The sequence below is a fragment of the Sinocyclocheilus anshuiensis genome, unplaced genomic scaffold, assembly GCF_001515605.1.
Source record: "Sinocyclocheilus anshuiensis isolate Anshui unplaced genomic scaffold, SAMN03320099.WGS_v1.1 scaffold431, whole genome shotgun sequence".
Taxonomy (NCBI): Eukaryota; Metazoa; Chordata; class Actinopteri; order Cypriniformes; family Cyprinidae; genus Sinocyclocheilus; species Sinocyclocheilus anshuiensis.
In genome coordinates this window covers 886,877-904,575 of record NW_015551065.1, presented here as the reverse complement: position 1 = coordinate 904,575, position 17,699 = coordinate 886,877, and the positions used below count along the sequence as shown (strand labels likewise).

The 17,699-nt window shown below is 35.3% G+C and overlaps 1 protein-coding gene across 2 annotated transcripts in view; it reads right to left on the bottom strand.

The window, feature by feature from the left end:
• The window catches only part of ephb4a (eph receptor B4a), a 43,731-nt gene that overhangs the window by 7,096 nt on the left and 18,936 nt on the right, over nucleotides 1-17,699 (bottom strand). The window contains exons 2-9 of one of the 2 annotated variants that reach the window (XM_016451931.1): nucleotides 13,046-13,116; nucleotides 12,643-12,924; nucleotides 10,975-11,365; nucleotides 4,497-4,652; nucleotides 3,226-3,561; nucleotides 3,014-3,138; nucleotides 2,038-2,206; nucleotides 1,713-1,812 (exon numbers count right to left, since the gene is read on the bottom strand). In XM_016451931.1, coding sequence (XP_016307417.1) covers nucleotides 1,713-1,812; nucleotides 2,038-2,206; nucleotides 3,014-3,138; nucleotides 3,226-3,561; nucleotides 4,497-4,652; nucleotides 10,975-11,365; nucleotides 12,643-12,924; nucleotides 13,046-13,116 — 1,630 coding nt within the window. The remainder of the gene's footprint in view (nucleotides 1-1,712; nucleotides 1,813-2,037; nucleotides 2,207-3,013; nucleotides 3,139-3,225; nucleotides 3,562-4,496; nucleotides 4,653-10,974; nucleotides 11,366-12,642; nucleotides 12,925-13,045; nucleotides 13,117-17,699) is intronic. The other variant, XM_016451932.1, reaches the window with a different exon arrangement.

The following is a 17,699-nucleotide window of genomic DNA, read 5'->3' as shown; positions in this document are numbered from 1 at the left end:
GTGTGTGTGTGTGTGTGTGTGTGGGGTACCCCAGGGACACAACTATTGTTCAACTGAATTGGCCTGTAGAGCCTGGGGTGGGACTACTGCATCCTGTCTCCACTTCCCCTTTCTCGTCTCTTCTCTATCTCTCTCTCTCTCTCTCTTTCTCAGTTTCCGCAAATGTAGCTGAAATAACTGTTAGGACAGTCTGATCACTTTGGAAGAGTACATTAGGTCTTTCAGCTCAAACTGGTATACGAAAGGCTAGAGGCAAATTAAGTCATTGTCACTTCATTTAATTAGTTCCACACAGAATTACCACTTTTTTCCACTCTGGCTGTGTGGAGAAATCAGTGCAATTCTGCAAAATGGATGTAAAGGTGAGGTGTGTAATTTACTGTGTTATTACAATATTATTTATATACTATTACAGTATTCATTAAAAAAAACTGATTTTAGTAATTTTATGTACTTTGTCATTTTTATTAGTTTTTATATTTCTAATTGGCTTAATTTTTTTTATTTGTTTTAGTAATTTTAGTACTTCTACATAAAATTATTTTATTTCAGTTAATTGCCTGGACAACATGTCAAATTTTTTGCTGTAACTTTGTTTTTATTTAGTTTTATTTAGCTTTAATTACAGAAAATGATTTTTTATTGTTTTAGTCAGTTATTTTAGTATCATTGATATACTATTATACTTTTTATTAATATTTTAATTTTAATGATTTTAATATTTTCTGTTTTCACTTTACATTTTTTGTATTTTTTATGTGTTTTTGTCATTTATATATATATTTTAATATATATTATATTCAGGTTTAATTTATTTATTTTTACTCAGTTTTAGTTCTTTTTTATATTTCCAATTTGAATGCTTTAGTTAGTTGCCAAGGCAACTTTTCTCATTTCCCTTTAAAGTTTTCATCTAATATTAATATTTTATTTGAATAGTCCTAGTTTTATCTAGCAATAATAACCCTGCTGTAGATCTGAACGCCAAAAAAGTGTATATATAGTTTTTAAATGAACTTTTAGTTTATTTAATTGTAGTTATTTCAGTACCTAAACTAAACAAAAATTAGAAATGTTACTTTGGCAACTAGCTGATATAAAAGTTATTTTATATTTTGTTTTATTTCAGTTAATGTTAATTTTATTTCAAGTAACAAAAATATTTTACAAAATTTTAGTTTTAGTAAATGATGATAACCTTGGTTTTAGTTTTAGTTAAAAATAACAACATTTATCATTTGAGCAAACATAATACTGTTTCCGAACATGTTTCCCATATAATGCCCATCATTCATTACTCAATAAAACAGGTATTCCTAAACCCAAACTATTATTTGAATCAGATGACATAAAATACATGTTATTTGAAATTCAATCTTTCTGAAAGTGTCACAAAGTCAGTGTTCAGGTCATTAACCTACAAAAGGCTTACTTATTGTTGCCTCTTATTAACCCAGGATAAGAGACAGTATCTCAACACTGAAAACAGCACATAATATAAATATGGTAAAATGTGTTAGACACTGCTAAGATTTCTAGTTTTAGTGATTGCTGAAAGCATTAAAATAGCTAAAATATTTAATAAGCAAGCATGCGATGGACAGGGGATGAGTGAATGACGGCTGTGGAAATCTCCTGAGCTTTCTAGTTTCCACGCAGGCCCAATTATAACAACCTCACACTCTCTTTTTCTTGTTGGTCTCTTGTTGTACCTTATACAGTAGATTGCAGCAGCAATGACGATGATGAGGAGCAGCATGCCCATGGCTATAAGGATCCCAGTAACAAGCAGTGGAGACGAGGAATCATCTTCTAGGGAAACAGAGAGAGGCAGACAGCCAGAGCGAGAGAGAAATGGTTTAAAAACGGAAAAAGGTACGATACAATCTAAAAAAAAAATTGGCTTCGATCTACACAAGGAGGAAAAATAAATAAATAAAATGCCTTCTCAAACAAAACTCTTCGAGGCACAAAAAGTTGGGCACTAATAAATTACCACAACACCGAACTGGCGCCTCTGACTACAACTTTTCTTACCGTCAGGAAGGGTCCGAAAGACGACAGCTTGACCGAAGCTGCCATAGCCGCCCAAGGTGCGAGCGCGGACCTGAACCTCGTACTGTGTCGCCCTGCGCAAGTCGCTCAATACGACCTCGTTGATATTACTCTCCATAAAATGACAGGAGTTTTCCTCAGAACCGCGCTCCTGTCAGAAGAACAAACACCAGTATCTTCCATTAAAATCATTTGATTGATTCTTCACGTACCATTTCTGAGCTGTTTGAATGTATTAATTGTTAATTAGTCTGGCAGGTCTCTAGAGTAAACAGTGAGCAGCTGGGCCACAGAGAGCGATCAATAAAACACAAGCACTGAGAAAAAGATGGAACGAATGGGTAGGATGGAGACAGGGAAATAGGGAGAGGTCATAAAAATACTGGTAAAAAATACTGAATTACAGTGATGAGAAATCACATTTTCCTGAGTAAATGCTGTGTGCTCTTTTTTTACTGTAACCAATAAGAGGTAAAGAGTGTAAGTAAAGCACTTATTTTTATTACTTTATATGTATTGCTTTTACTTGCTGTTACTTATTATTTTTTATTTTAAAGAATATACATAAGTGCAACTTGTATTTTAATGTTATTTCTATTGAAACTTGAATGTTCTGTATTAAAATGCATGTGTAATTTAAACATTTGTAATTAAGTTGCATTTTAGTACAGTCAACACATCAAAATAAGTGTATGACAAAACATAATGATTTCAAATGTACTTTAAAGCAAAATGTTTTACTTGAAATTACAAAGTGCACATTTTAAAAGTGTACTTAAGTGTGTTAAGAAAATTTCTTTAAGTACACTTAAGTGGCTTTTTATTTCATTAATACTATATTATCTGCAAATACAGTTTTTGAAAGATATACCTTTAAGAGTGCCTGTAAGTGCACATTCAATACAATTAAGTTGATATGGTGTAATGTTGTACAGTGCAGTATAGTGTAGTAGTTTACCTTCTCACAGTAGCGTAGCTGGTACTGTAGGATCCTGTAGTGTGATTGGGTCGGTGTGTTCCAGTGCAGCGTCAGGCTGGATTCTGTGGCTGTGACCTTCCTCAAACCCGACACCAATACAGGAACTACACAACACACACACGAGCAATTAACAGACTCAACTAAAACAACAACTTTCATTCATATGCACCTTCACTGTCTCTCTGTCTCACCGTTGGGGCTGGTGGTGATGTTGATGGTCTCCCCCGCGGGCCCCTGCAGGCTCAGAGGAGAGACCCCGTTGAGGGCCATCACGGTAAAGCTGTAGGTGGTGTGAGGTCGGAGACCCCAAATGCTCACACGCCGGCCCTGGATCCCAGTTTGGGACGGGCGGTAATTCACACCGTCCACACATGGCATGCAGGGGCCCCTGGGGGCCGAGCACATTCGACACTCCACGCTGTAGGTGAGGTCCGAACGGCCCCCGCTGTCTAACGGTTCGCTCCATTCCAGCGTGAGAGAGGTGTCATTGACCTGGGGAACAGGGCTGCGCGGGGACGAGGGCGGACCTGAAAAGGACAACAAGCACAGGACATTTGAATTATGGCCACAGTTCATTCATCTGCATGACATATCTGTAATACCCAGAAAGCAACAAAAAAACCAGAACAGTCAATGTAGACCACAAGAAGTGGGAAAGCAGACTAGTACGGAATTAGAGGAAGACAAAGAGAGGGAAGTTTAGGCCTGACATATGAAATCATAGTCAGAAAAATCTAATTTTTTGAAATGGAAAGATTTATTTGCATGTGTTTTTGCTGAGTATCATATTTGATGCATCAGGCTTTTATAGCTTATTTCATGGAGCTCATATGAGGGGAAAAAAATCATCCCAGTTTTATTCAGAAGCCCAAGCTGAGCAAAAACATGCAATTTGGTGCAAACGCTGATATTTATATGGCCAAAACGGAAGATGAAATTCTGATTGCTTGTAATGTAAATCAATGAGATCTTCAGTATAACAGACTACTTACATAAAATGCATAGAAATATCAGTTGTCAGTCTTTATTTCCCAATAACAGTAAGATGATGTTTAAATGCTTAGTTTTATGGTCAAAGCTCTGAAGTTTTTAGTGTGGGGTAAAACATATAATGCAATGTTGATTGAGAGATGAAAAGCCTAATCATATTTGATACTCACATTTTAACATCTAAAAACGAAGGTTGCTTCAGGAAATGTTCATCTTGAAATATTGCTAATAATATGAAATTTTTTCTTATACTTGCTTCTTAAAAATCGGTAAAGATTTCACAGTAAAATGACATTTAAATCCTGACCTGAAAGGGGACATATTAGGGACGTAGCAGATTGAAGTCATAGTAGATTGTTTAAAACCCTTTTTTCAGTTTTGATCATGTTAATAATTGAGAGGCCTTATAAATTAGCATATCAAATATGATCCAGTTGTCATTATATGGTTGAGGGAAAGGAGCTGTACTCACGTGTGCAGGGTGTATCTGGACTGTCGGTAGGGGCACGGTAAAAACCAGGGCGACACGCACAGGAGGCAGATCCCATCTCTCCTGTGTGACTGGAGTCAGGACACAAAGAACACGGGCCAGGACCAGATCCCATCTTAAAATGACCCACAGGACACGCTGGACAGAGAGAATGAGACAAAGAGTTACATAAAAAACAGTAGGGTCTGTTGTGTTTTGGATGCTAGTCGTGAGCTTAACCTGCTAATTGTCACATGGCTATTCTGGTTTGCTAGCTAAACCAGCACTAACCAGCATCAACCAGTCTGGACCACCATAGTCTTTTCAGAGAAACATGTTTTGTGGGAATGAGTGCTGTATTATCATTAAACAAACACACTTTCCCATCAAATAAACACACACACACACACACACATTCTGTCCTCTCTCTCAAGATCTTGCTGTCTTAAGCACAAACCTCATTTGTCGTTTTGCGTCAACATTTAAACAATCATTTAGACAACAAATCTAAGCATGTTCCGGTGTCTATTTCAGTTGATGACAGTTTGATTCGGGATTTAAACCGCTTCTGAATCTCTGTGTGGCAAAGTCCGGTGTATGATATGAAATATGATCATGTTCTTCTGCATGTTTAGCTATTCAATCACTTGATTATAGCCTCGCACAAACACAGACTTTCAGCAGATAAAACCCACACGCATGCAGGTCACCCATGAAACTTTAGTAGTTTTTTCTCTGACGTGACGTACACACAACACTACACACATACAGACACACACATGAACAAGCAAAGCAGAGTCTCATGAGACTGGAAAAGACGGGTATACAGACACGTTTCCCTGACCAGTTTCATTTCATAATCAGTCCACAAGCCCTTTATTGATGGAAACACATCTGGATTTGATTAACATCAGTTTCACTCAGACCAAAACATGTGGTCTGAATTTTCCTCCTAGTTAAAGTGGTGTTACACTGGTTTTTGTGTGTGTGTGTGTGTGTGTGTGTGTTATTCGAAACGTTTCCATAATGAATGTCTGTGAATTTACTCGCTGAAGGATAATGATCTTCAGGCCTCTGGTGGTTTTAAAGACACAAAAAAGATATTACTGTTGACATCCATATCAGTGTCTTTTGTTGAGGATGTGTACTACGGATGGACAGATTAAGAAACGTATCAATTATGAATTTATACAATTTTTCAACAAAATGGTACACTACCGTTCAGAATTTTGGGATCGGTACAATTTTATTTATATTTTATTTTTTTTTAAAGAAGTCTCTTTTTCTCACCAATGCTGCATTTATTTGATCAAAAATATAGTAAAAACAGTAATAATGTGAAATATTATTAAAATTGAAAATAACAGTTTTCTAAGTGAATATATTTTTAAATGTAATTTATTTCTGTGAGTCAAAGCTGAATTTTTTTTAGCATCATTACTCCAGGTTTCAGTGTCACATTATCCTTCAGAAATCATTCTTATAAGACGATTCAAGAAATGTTAAAAACTGTTGTGCTGCTTCATATTTTTAACCACATTCTTTGATGAACAGAAAGTTCAAAAGAACAGCATTTATTTGAAAAAAAAAAAAAAAACTGTTGATGACTTTACTGTCACTTCTTGTCAATTTATTGCATCCTTGCAGAATAAAAAAAGAAAGAAACGTACTGACCTTAAATCTTACTCAACGGTAGTGCATATAACTTCTGAGTACCTTTGCCCAAGGCAAATTTGTGTTTCATAGACACACACTGATTTTAATCCCATCCAAATTGAACATATCTGTTTGTCTTGCACAACCTCCGGAAAATATTACTGAGCAAATTACTTGTGTTTTTTTTTTATTACCAGAGGGTCCTCAGAGAAAACTAATCTTGTCCAGATAGGAATGTCTGTGATTGCACTGTTATTGTTTTCACAACTCTTCTCCTCATTTATTTTAAACCTTTGTTGAATACTATAACTAAAGCTAATTTTCTTGTTAAACTGCCTGGAGAACAATTTTTTTGTCAACTTTCTGGGTTGGCGGTCCTGCGAGCGCTGCTGGCAGAAAATTACATCAATACAGCGTGTGTGATCGCTGAAACCGCTCAGAGCAGCGTCAGGTACGATCCTTATCTTATTTCATTCCTTTCCTTAATTATACACATAATTGTATAATTGCATAATTAATTAATTGGGTTTCACGAGGCTCACATTGAGAACACATAATTGTCTATAATGCCCAGATCTAGACAACAGAAACTCCCTTTACGGTAACAACTACAAAGAGTCCAAACCCATCAAAATCTGTGCATCAAATGACAAGCATCCAGCTTTATTAAATATTGTTTAGAAAACTAATTCCATCTAAATAAAAATAAAAATATTATTTTAGAGTATAAAATAAAAATATTCAAATAGAAAACAGCTATTTTAAATTGCACAAATATTTCACAATATTACTGTTTTCACTGTAATTTTGATCCAATAAATGCAGCCTTGGTGAGCAGGAGAGTCTTCGTTCAAAAACGTACCATCCCCAAACTTTTATACTGTGCCATACTAAAAGTGGTTCTACCGCAGTAGTTCCACAATTAACAAGAAGAGATTGTACATGTGTGAATCTGCATGTGGTTAATTGGAGTCATTAGTACTGTTCACCACACCCACACACACACACACACACTTCTTGTCTGGCCTCACAGTCCTTCACCTGTGACCACACACTTTCCATTCGGCCTTTCACCTGCCTAATAAACTGCAGGATTCTCTTTTTTTCTGTCTTTCTTTCTTTCTCTTTTTCTCTCTGCCCATACCTAATTGGTCATGTCATTAGAGTGCCTTTGTACTGGACACATCCCTGCCCGGAGGCGCCACTATTATGGCTTTGCGCTGCCTTTGTGTGTGTGGGTGTGTGAAAGAAAGAGATGAACAGCAGATGTAGTGTGTTTGAGTGGATGAATGCTGAGTAAGTCATTGAGTGTGTGTGTGTGTGTGTGTGTGTGTGTGTGAACTCCAGGGGTTCACGCCCACAGAAAGCACAGCTGCAGTGTTTAACAGACGAGTACAGCCTTTAACACTCACACACACACACACACCCCACCCATTGCAAAAAAAAACTTCATTAAAGAGCTGGAGTCATATTTGAAACCTGGGAGGATTTGGACTGACCCACTCCACTGAGAGATGGCGATTACATGAATTAAAGTAGATCAGTCGTGTCCTTAAATGAATTTTCCCGGGTAAATCCTTTTCCCGGTCAACCTACACACATGCAACATATGCTGTCGATTACCACAGAAAATCATTTTGAGTCGCTGAGCGTTGTAAAAATGAAGGAAAACGTGATTGTAGTCATGAACTTACAATGGAATCCGAGCCTGGGGGTTTAAAAATTAGTTTTATGGGCATGAAGTTGTATTGTCGATATGAAGATGATGAACAGATGAACCTAGCTGCATTACAATTATTCCTGTTTTTGTTTTAGTTCCACTTTTGAAACAATGAAAATTAAATAATTTATGTATATTTATTCCGGAGCTGTATAATATGAAATATATTCACATAGAAAACGGGTATTTTAAATTGCAATAATATTTTACAATATTATTTTACTGCGCTTAAATACAGCCTTTGAGAGACCTCTTCCAACAACATTAAAAATAAATGAAATAAAAATAAGATTTTTAATCTTACCAATCCCAAACTTTCTAAAGCTAGCATTTGTCTAATCTGTGTCACTGTGGTCTTATTCATTCTTCAAAAGATGGCAGTCACAAATGCAATCACACTGGAGGTCTTGTGACCCAAAATATCAGACACATTGAAGACTAACATTTATCAGAAAGGCAATTAATCTGTCATCTGTGAGCATGTCACATTAAACGATCAAAGACTGGTGATTTTGCCCTTTGATAAAAAGAATGCTTTTGCAATTTGGCTGAAATGGCAGTACTGTGGCCAGACGTGTACTGTGTGCACCAGCTTAAGTCGCTTTGGATAAAAGTGTCTGATATATGCAGAAATGTAAATGCACCCCGGATGCACAGGACTGTAATGTAATAGTGAATGAAAATGTGTCCAGCTGTAGGACACTGATGAAATACACCGTAATCCTCTCTCCTGATCTCTCCACTGCGAGCGTCTCCACATCCTGTCTCTTTCCTCTAGTCTGAACGGCTTTTCTGAGAGACCTTCATCTCACCTCTCTCACTCTGCCTTGCATTCAGTCAATGTTTTCCCTCCTTCTCAAGTGTCACAGTCTTAGTCTAATTCAGTCCCATCTGTCCTTTACTGTCTCTCTGGGCTCTTATCAGTGTTGAAGTTGCAGCCGTTGTCAGTATAAACGTCCTCAAGACTTACTCTTAAGGTAGAAAAGCGCATGTTTGTGTGTGTGTGTGTGTGTGTGTGCAAAATATTCTGTACTCGACAGTCTCTCAGGTTCATACATTTGTGATAGTACGTATAAAGATGGAAGTTTATGTTCTGAATGGTTTGCTTTCTACTGGGCACAGTAAGAAACTGTTTTGTATGCATGGAAAACCCAGCTGACCAGCTACATTTGTCAAAATGTGTATCATTGAACCAGAGCACACTGTGTTTAGTACTCTAACCACAATTCAATGTGCTCAACCTGACCTTCTATTTTCTATGGGACAAACTGAAAGTAGGCTGTGAATTTATTTTATATCTTGTTTCGTTATTTAATCAGACTGTGTTAAAAATGTAAAACAACAGTATTTATTGTTAGTTAGACGACATTAAACTAAAAATGCTCCACTTTTTTTTCATCTTCAGACGGTAATAGTATATACTCTACCGTTCAAAAGTTTTGGATTAGTAATATTTTTTAGATGTTTAAAATAGTATAGTATAGTACAGTATAGTATAGTATAGTATATATATACAGTAGTCAACATTTTAAGTGGATCAAAAAAGTTAATCAAAGTTGTCTTTAGACAAGAACGCATTTTAATTTTAGATTTTAGGACAACTCTGATGAAAGGTTTTGATCCACTTCAAATGTTGACTACTGTATATATATATATATATATATATATATATTATTCTTTTTACATAAGATTTTGATTTCAAACGCTGTTATTTTAATTCTGTTTTTACTGTACTTTGGATTAAATAAATGCAGCCTTGGTGACCTTAAGAGACTTTCAAAATTTTTTTTTTTTTTTTTTTTTTTTGCACCCTCAGATTCCAGATTTTCAAATACAGTAGTCAACATTTGAAGTGGATCAAAAAAGTTAATCAGAGTTGTACTAAGACAAGAACGCATTTTGGTTTTAGGACAACTCTGATGAAAGGTTTTGATCCACTTCAAATGTTGACTACTGTATATATATATATATATATATATATATATTATTCTTTTTACATAAGATTTTGATTTCAAACGCTGTTATTTTAAACTTTCTATTCATCAAAAATCCTGAAAAATCCATAATGTGATTCAAAATATTAAGCGCAACTGTTTTCTGCATTAATAATAATATTAAATGTCTCTCAAGCAGCAAATCAGCATATTATAATGATTTCTGAAGGATCATGTTACACTAAAGACTGGAGTAATGACGCTGAAAATTCAGCTTTGACTTAAAATGACATTTAAAAAAATATTCACATAGAAAGCAGTTATTTTAAATTGTGATAATTTTTCACAATATTACGGTTTTTACTGTATCACATCAATGCAGCTTTGGTGAGGATAAGAGATTTTTTGTCTAGACTTATGTTTAAAAAGCTTCTCCAAGGTACTTCAATATGGAAGCATATAGGTAGCGAAATTCAATTTAAAATGCAATACGCTTTATAAGTTGCGAAATGAAAATGAAAATGTATAACACAAATTGATTTGATATGTGTAACGTTCAAGCAGAAATGGTAGCATAATGATCATTTAAATGCTATTTGTCCTAAATGCATTTAGACTAACAGTTAGAACACTTAGGATTGCATTTTCATCATGACGCCGTGGATATTTGTAGCAAAATTCAGTGCGGCTTTGAAAATGCATTCCGAGCTGACCACGCCCACCCTCCGTCAATCATTGCTTCAAGGCAGGGATTGGCAGAAGCGTGTTACATTTGGATCGTTTGAAATATGGCAGCTCGAGATCTGATAAGATCGTTGAATTCCCTGGAAGATGAAGTGGAGCGTAAACGATACAGAAATACAATGCCATTTTGCATATTGCATTGCCATTTTGCATATTGCATTTTAAATTGAATTACGCTACCTATATGCTTCCATACTTCAAAGAATAACATTTATGTCACATTATAGAAGCACAATATATTAAGCACATCAGAATCTGATGTAATGAGTGTATTATATTCTGTGATTTAAATAGCACTGTAAGACACATCAAATAATTTTTCAGCGTTGTTTAATTTAACTGAAATTTGGCTATATTTTTGGCTCCAGCTCATCGCCTTCACAGAGAGCTCCTATTAGCTTCAGAGAAGCCTTTTATTCTCACTCACCTCTACACTCCAGCTCTCCATGGCTGGCCTCGAAGCCCGGCAGGCAAGTGCAGGTGGTGGTGGGCTGGTCCACCCACTGTCCATCTTCTCCACAGAACATCTTGGGCGGTCTGGGATTGGGTCCAGGCTGCGCTGCGTTGGCCACACACTGGCCCACTGCCTCCTGGACCAGCGAGCGTGGAACTGTCTCCAGGAAGACGGATAGTGAGCGCGTGAGAGCCGGACACTTCTTAAAGAAGACGCGCACGGATAGAAGGGCCATGCATGCGCCCTGGGCCTGGAACGCCAAGTAGAATCCCCGTTTGGTCAAAGGGCCCAAACGCAGCGTTTTGACATTAAACTTCTTCTCTCCACCTTTACGCAGCAGGAAGTCTGCGGCCACCGTGTCCACCTAATGGAAACAGATATACGGCAAAAACTGGTGAGATCCATAAAAGAGAAAAATCACAAAGGTGATCTTTTACACTTGGATTTTTTCCATGAGACAGCAATGAGACTAAATGTGAACACCTCAACTGACCTCATATATATTCAGTGTTTTCCAGGATTGAGATTTAATGGCGAGAAAATGGAGACTTTTTTGATCTCGAATCACCTCAATAATATCTCAAACTGTACTCAGCTTAACTCAAATCAGCGATCTCAATGTGATCTCAAACATTGAAAAACAATCAAACAATCCAAGTCTTCCAAAGCCCAAAGGATGTGGTATGCTATCGACATTTTCATTTTATAGATTTAGTTTCACTGTATCCTAAAATTAAATAGAATTGCACTTAATTGTACTAAATTTGCACTTGTAATGTACTTCAAAAAGTATTTTTTTTAAAAGTACTTTCAGATAATATATTATATTAATGAAATAAAAGGCCACTTAAGTGTACTTGGAATACACTTTCATAACTACAAGCAAGCTTTCAAAATATATCAAGTTTTTCATTAAAGCATATTTTAAATAATTGTTTTATATATGTATCAAATATATATATTTGTCATGCTTTAAAGAAGTACACTTATTTTGACGTGTTGAATAACATGCTAAAGAACATTTAAGGTACTTGATAATGTTAATTGATATTGCATTTAAAGGTAATATTATAAATGTACTAAATTTCAACTTCATTATGCGTACTTACAAATAAATTTAAATACTTGACATACAAGTGTCAGTAGAAATTACAATTAAGTATTTTATTTATTTTATGATAAATACTTGTCAGTACATTCAGAAGTACACTTTAACCATATTTTAAAGACAATATAAGTAATTATGAAATTATATAAGCTGTACGTAAGTCCTTAAGAAGTGGGTCAAAAAAGCACTCTAAAGTTTAGCGAACTGCATTTAATATAACTCTTTAAAACATTTTCATGTAATTTCATGCAATTAAGTGTCTGAAAAACATTAGATTAAATTAAATTAGATTTTTAAAAGTATGCTGTAATGTGTACTTTTCACAATGGTATGTCTACAATTATTATGTTTATGTCTTTTTGATTTCTCCAATAAATAAATACAAATAAGAAGAAACGTGAGACTAAATTGATATGTGAATTAGATATAACCGAAATCTATTAAATTTTCCTTTCAGTAACATTAATAACATCTCTTATTTCTACAATTTTCCATGCGTATTCGAGTGCGTATGATTGTCTGCATGTGTGCACCTTGGTATAGGGGTTCTCCATCCACGCTGGGTGGGTTGCTGTCGCGTCATCCGTGTCGCTCTGGTAGTAGTAAAGGTTGAAGGTCTCTTTGCAGGATCGGTGGTGCGTGCTCCGCGATGAGCATTCGATCATGGTGAAGAGCAGCTCCACGTACACCTGCGACGCCCCTCGCCGCTCGATGAGCTTACTGCGCAGCCAGTGACTGGACGAGCCGTCGGCCTGGCAGATCTGATAGGTCCTCACGCTGTTGTTCTCTTCATCTAGACCGCTGATCTCCTCCCACTGCACATAGAGGAGACACATGAAGACCGACTGGTTAGTGGAGATCAGCTGTGACAATATACAGTCTGCACTGAGCTTTTGCTCTATATGTAGGGTCAGACGCTGGAGCTGCAGGTCTCACCTCAGGTTTAGAGCGAGAGTATGTCGTCCACTTCAGATCTGATGTCTCCGTCTTTGTATTCATCAGGACCTCTGTCAAACACATGTTAGAGAGAGCGGTTTGTTAAAAAAAATCAATGAATCAATAAAAAATGAGATCACAATCTTTCATTTTGCCTGTTGTGAAAAAGAATGCACTACATTGTATTTAATGTGTACTTGTAGTGTACTTCAAACGTCTGTTGAGCACTAAAGAATGTTGGTAACCAAACAGGTAGCCATTGAATTCCATGTTATTTTTCCCACAAAATGGAAGTCAATGGGGACCATCAAACTGTTTGGTTACGAACATTCTTCAAAACCTTTTTGTTTTGTTTTTGTTAAAAAAAAAGTAAGAAACATATACATGTTTGTAATTTTTAATTTTTTAATTGTATTTTATGCGCACTTGTAGTATAATCTTAAAGTATATAAGTAAAAGTATATTTTAAAAAACTCAAATAATATTAATACAGTAAAAGACCACTTAAGTGTACTTAAAGAGAGACACCTTCATTACAGTTTCTTAACACACTTAAAGGGATAGTTCGCCCAAAAAAGAAGATATTTTGAAGAATGTGGGTAACCAAAAAGTTGTTGGTCCCCTTTTACTTCCATAGTGTAAAAAAAAAATGCTATGGAAGTGTCAATGGCTACCATCAACTGTTTGGTTACCAACCTTCTTTTTTTTTCAACAGAAGAAAAATTAAATGACCGAATTTCCATTTTTACTACACAAGTACAGTTTAAATCATCTCGCTTTAAAGAAGTACACTTATTTTGATATGCTGACTATCATACTAAAGCACATGGAAAATAAAGGATTATAGTTTTGACTGTAGTGTGTTATTCAGTATTACATACAGTCCTCATAATGCTTTTTAACTAGCGTGGCTTCAAAAGCAAGATTTCCTCAGTCCTCAGCTTCACCACAGCATTTGTTTTTGCTGGTCCACTAGCAAAAGCAGCAGCGACCATTAAAACCCATGGAAATTCATGCAGATCTGCTGTTTTTTCAGCACGGTATGACACGGCAACATCTGAGCAATGACATTTTTCCTCCGAGCGCACAGAGGGCAAGGGAAGTTCCCTGAGGTTCGATGGTTTGGTTATCAAATCATGGCCAGCAGAAGCTTTGGCAAAAACAAATCTAGAAACTATGGGTGTTTTTCCCTCTCATACCGACTTGCATAGCTGCAGTATCCCACAGGGAAACCGACGGACATGGGAACAAGGGCACAGCCTAATTTTACACTCGCACACATATACAGCGACAATACAAAATCACTATATAGAGTTTCAACCCAGCGGTGAATGATGGTCATTTAATTTCTAGTGAACATCCTTCCTTTCATCCATTTCCACTCTCTCTCTCTTTCTCTCTGCTCTTGATTGCGTTTTTGCTTGAACTGGCTGTTGGTCATTACTTATTGATGGTGGTGATGGGTTTTAATCAGGCATTCATTCAGTCACCCCCTCCAGACTTCCGTGCACATATCTGGCCCTGGGGTTCTTGCTATGAGAGCTGCGGTGGTCATGTGACCACCCGAAGGCACCGCACGGTTCAAACCGGCTCCAATCACAAAGATCCTTTGATCTAAAAATACTACCACAGAATACATTTCTCTCTCTCCTGCCGTTATTTGTTCAAACTCCTTTCTTATCCTCGTCTCTAAGGAGGAACACCTTTATTGCTCTTTTTTGCATGTGCTTTTCCCATGAGTGTTAGAGTTTAGCAATGACATGAAGAAAAAGACATTGTTTAAGCACAGATGGCCTCAGGAAGCACACTGGTTATGTTCCGAATAGATATTACACACTGTGCAGTATATACTTTATAACGTCTAACATGTAAAACAGTTAACAACTTCAAACTTTAGTATGCTACATTGCCATTACATGACATTACTATGTTAAATGTTTAATTTTGTGAATAATATTGTTCATTTTCTGAAGTCGCAAAGAGGCTGAAGTAGCAACAGCACTTTTTTTTTTCTTTTGGTATTGTGATGTACATCCGAATGAAATGTATTTTCAAAAAAAAGAAAAAGTAGGGCGGGGACTTAGTTCTATCTGATTGGCTTGCATTCGGTTTTAAGAAAGAAGCGGGGTTTAAGCAGACTAAGTGATTGGAGAAATCCTGCATATGTCACCAGAGAGAAGTCTGTCATTTCACTGACATTTGACATTTTGATTAAAAATTATGAGGTTAAAAAAAAAGAAAATCAAATATATGCATGGATGACTAGTTCAATATATCAATAAGAAGCATTTAAAAAAACAGATAGAGCAGATTTCCATTTTATGCCAACTTAAAATCCAGTTTTATGTAAAATATCTTTACTTTTGGCAGCTCAATCAAATAATATATATTAATAATAATAATAATAATAATAAAATAAAAAGCTTGTCAGTTTGTCACACTGAAATTCGAAATTAGTCAAATTGATGGTTTACAATGTGCACTTTTTATTATTGTTAACTAAAACTAAAACCATAAAAAGCATTTTCATTGTTTGAAATAAAATAAACATGATCTGAAATAAAATTAAATATTAAAAAACCTAGAAGAATTTCATTTCTTCTAGTTGCCAAGACAACATTTTTAATTTTAGTTTAGTCAAAGTACTATAATAGCTAAAAAAAAATAATAATTTTAAAACTTAATAAAAATGTATTATTTAAATTTAATAAAATAAAATATTTCAAAAAAATTAACTTATTTCATAATTTTATTTCTCATCTTCGTCTAGTTTAGTAGAAGTGCTAAAATAACTCAAACTAAAAACTCAATAAATACTACATAAACATAAAAAAACAAGTAAAATGACAAACTCAATAAAATTACAAAAAATGAAAACAGAAAATATAAAAATTAAATATTTGAAATTTTAACAAATACTTTAATATTATTTAATAATATGATAGTAACAGTAGTCTCTGGCTGTATATTCAGCAAATGCAGTATTTCATCCGTATTTTGTGTGTACAGAAAATTAGCATACTGCATAAACATACTGCAAGACTAGTATGAGTAGTACAGTAGTACACCACTGCGACACACCCGGTGAGCCTCTATCTGTATGTATCTGGGTCGGAACTTGTCTTGGGGACTGGAAGCTTCCTGTTGTTGGTTTTCACCTCAGAATCGAATCAATATTCAAAATAAAAATCAAAACTCAGTATTTGAGCGTGCAGGGCCTCAGGGAGAACACTGGCATGTGCTCTTTCTCACTCAGTGACACCTCCACACGCTCCTCCCTAACGCCATCCATCTTCCAGACATTTCTCCCTCTCGCCTTCATTATTCTCCCCATCACTTTTGCTTTTCCTGCTTTCAAATTTCACATTCCTTTCTAGCCATCCTTCCGTTTCCATTTCTCTTCTCAATAACTCCATATGTCCCCGTCACACTCTTTATCTCTCCGCGCTTCCCTCCATCCCTCTCTGATGTGGAGAGGCTGGGGCCGGCTGATAACCGCCGTCCAGCTCAGAGAATCAAAGCAAGCGGCGCCCGGGAGGCCGGAGGGGAGGATGAAAGAGGGATGAGAGGGGAAGAGTGCTGGGCAAGGGAGGACACAGGGCAGGAGCTTTTGGAGATGAGAACAAAAAAAGAAGGAGGGATGAGACAGGACAGATTTCTGACAGTGATTTCCCACTGTGAGTTTTGCTCCGAGTTCAGAGGGAAAACAAATTACAGACTCATCTACATTAAAATGCACATGCACACATACAGGTGAATCTCATGAAACCTGTCGAGAATGTGCTCAGGTCATATTTCACCCCACAAAAAAAAAAAGAAAGAAAAAAGAAATTATATGTTACATACTTTTTATTTTTTAATTGAGATTTCCATGAAAATTACTTTCCCCTCAAACTCTCATTAGTGTAATTTATACAAAAATATTTCCTGTTATCATTACTATATTAAAAACAAATATCAATATTAATAACTCACTACTAAAGTATGATACAACATTGCTGTTCATTTAAGATGAAATAAAATTAAATATCAATATTTTTTTTAATTCATTTCAGTTTCAGATTTTTTAGATTAAGCAATTTCTAACTGGAAATAAATAAAAAATTTAAAAAAAAAAAAATCTAAAGTAACATAAAAAGTAAAAAACATAAAAAGTCATATTTAAAATATGTTTACTTGTTTAAATTCAAAATATTAATAAAAATAATAATAGTATAGAAATAATATTAAAATAACACTGTTGAGAATACATAATGAATTATATTTTGTTTTTATAGTTATTTTTGTTTTGTATATATTTTTTATATATTGTATTGTGTTATATAGATAGATAGATAGATAGAAAACCTTGTTTTGACATATATATTCTCAAACTGTATAATAGAAAAGGAAATAACCCAAAAGTAAAAATTCTGAAAGCATAAATCCTAATGGTCCTAAAATAACATAAAACAAATAAAATACAATTATATAAAATAAAATAAAAAGTTTAATTTTAATTTCTTTTGTGTTGTTGTTTTTTAAGTTATTATTTATTTATTTATTTTCTTGTTGGTATGAATTATGACCTGGAGATTCATCCATGAAGCTTGTGTATGAACACCAGGTTAGTGAAGAACTACGGTGTGTGAGGTAATAAATTATGGTCTGTTAC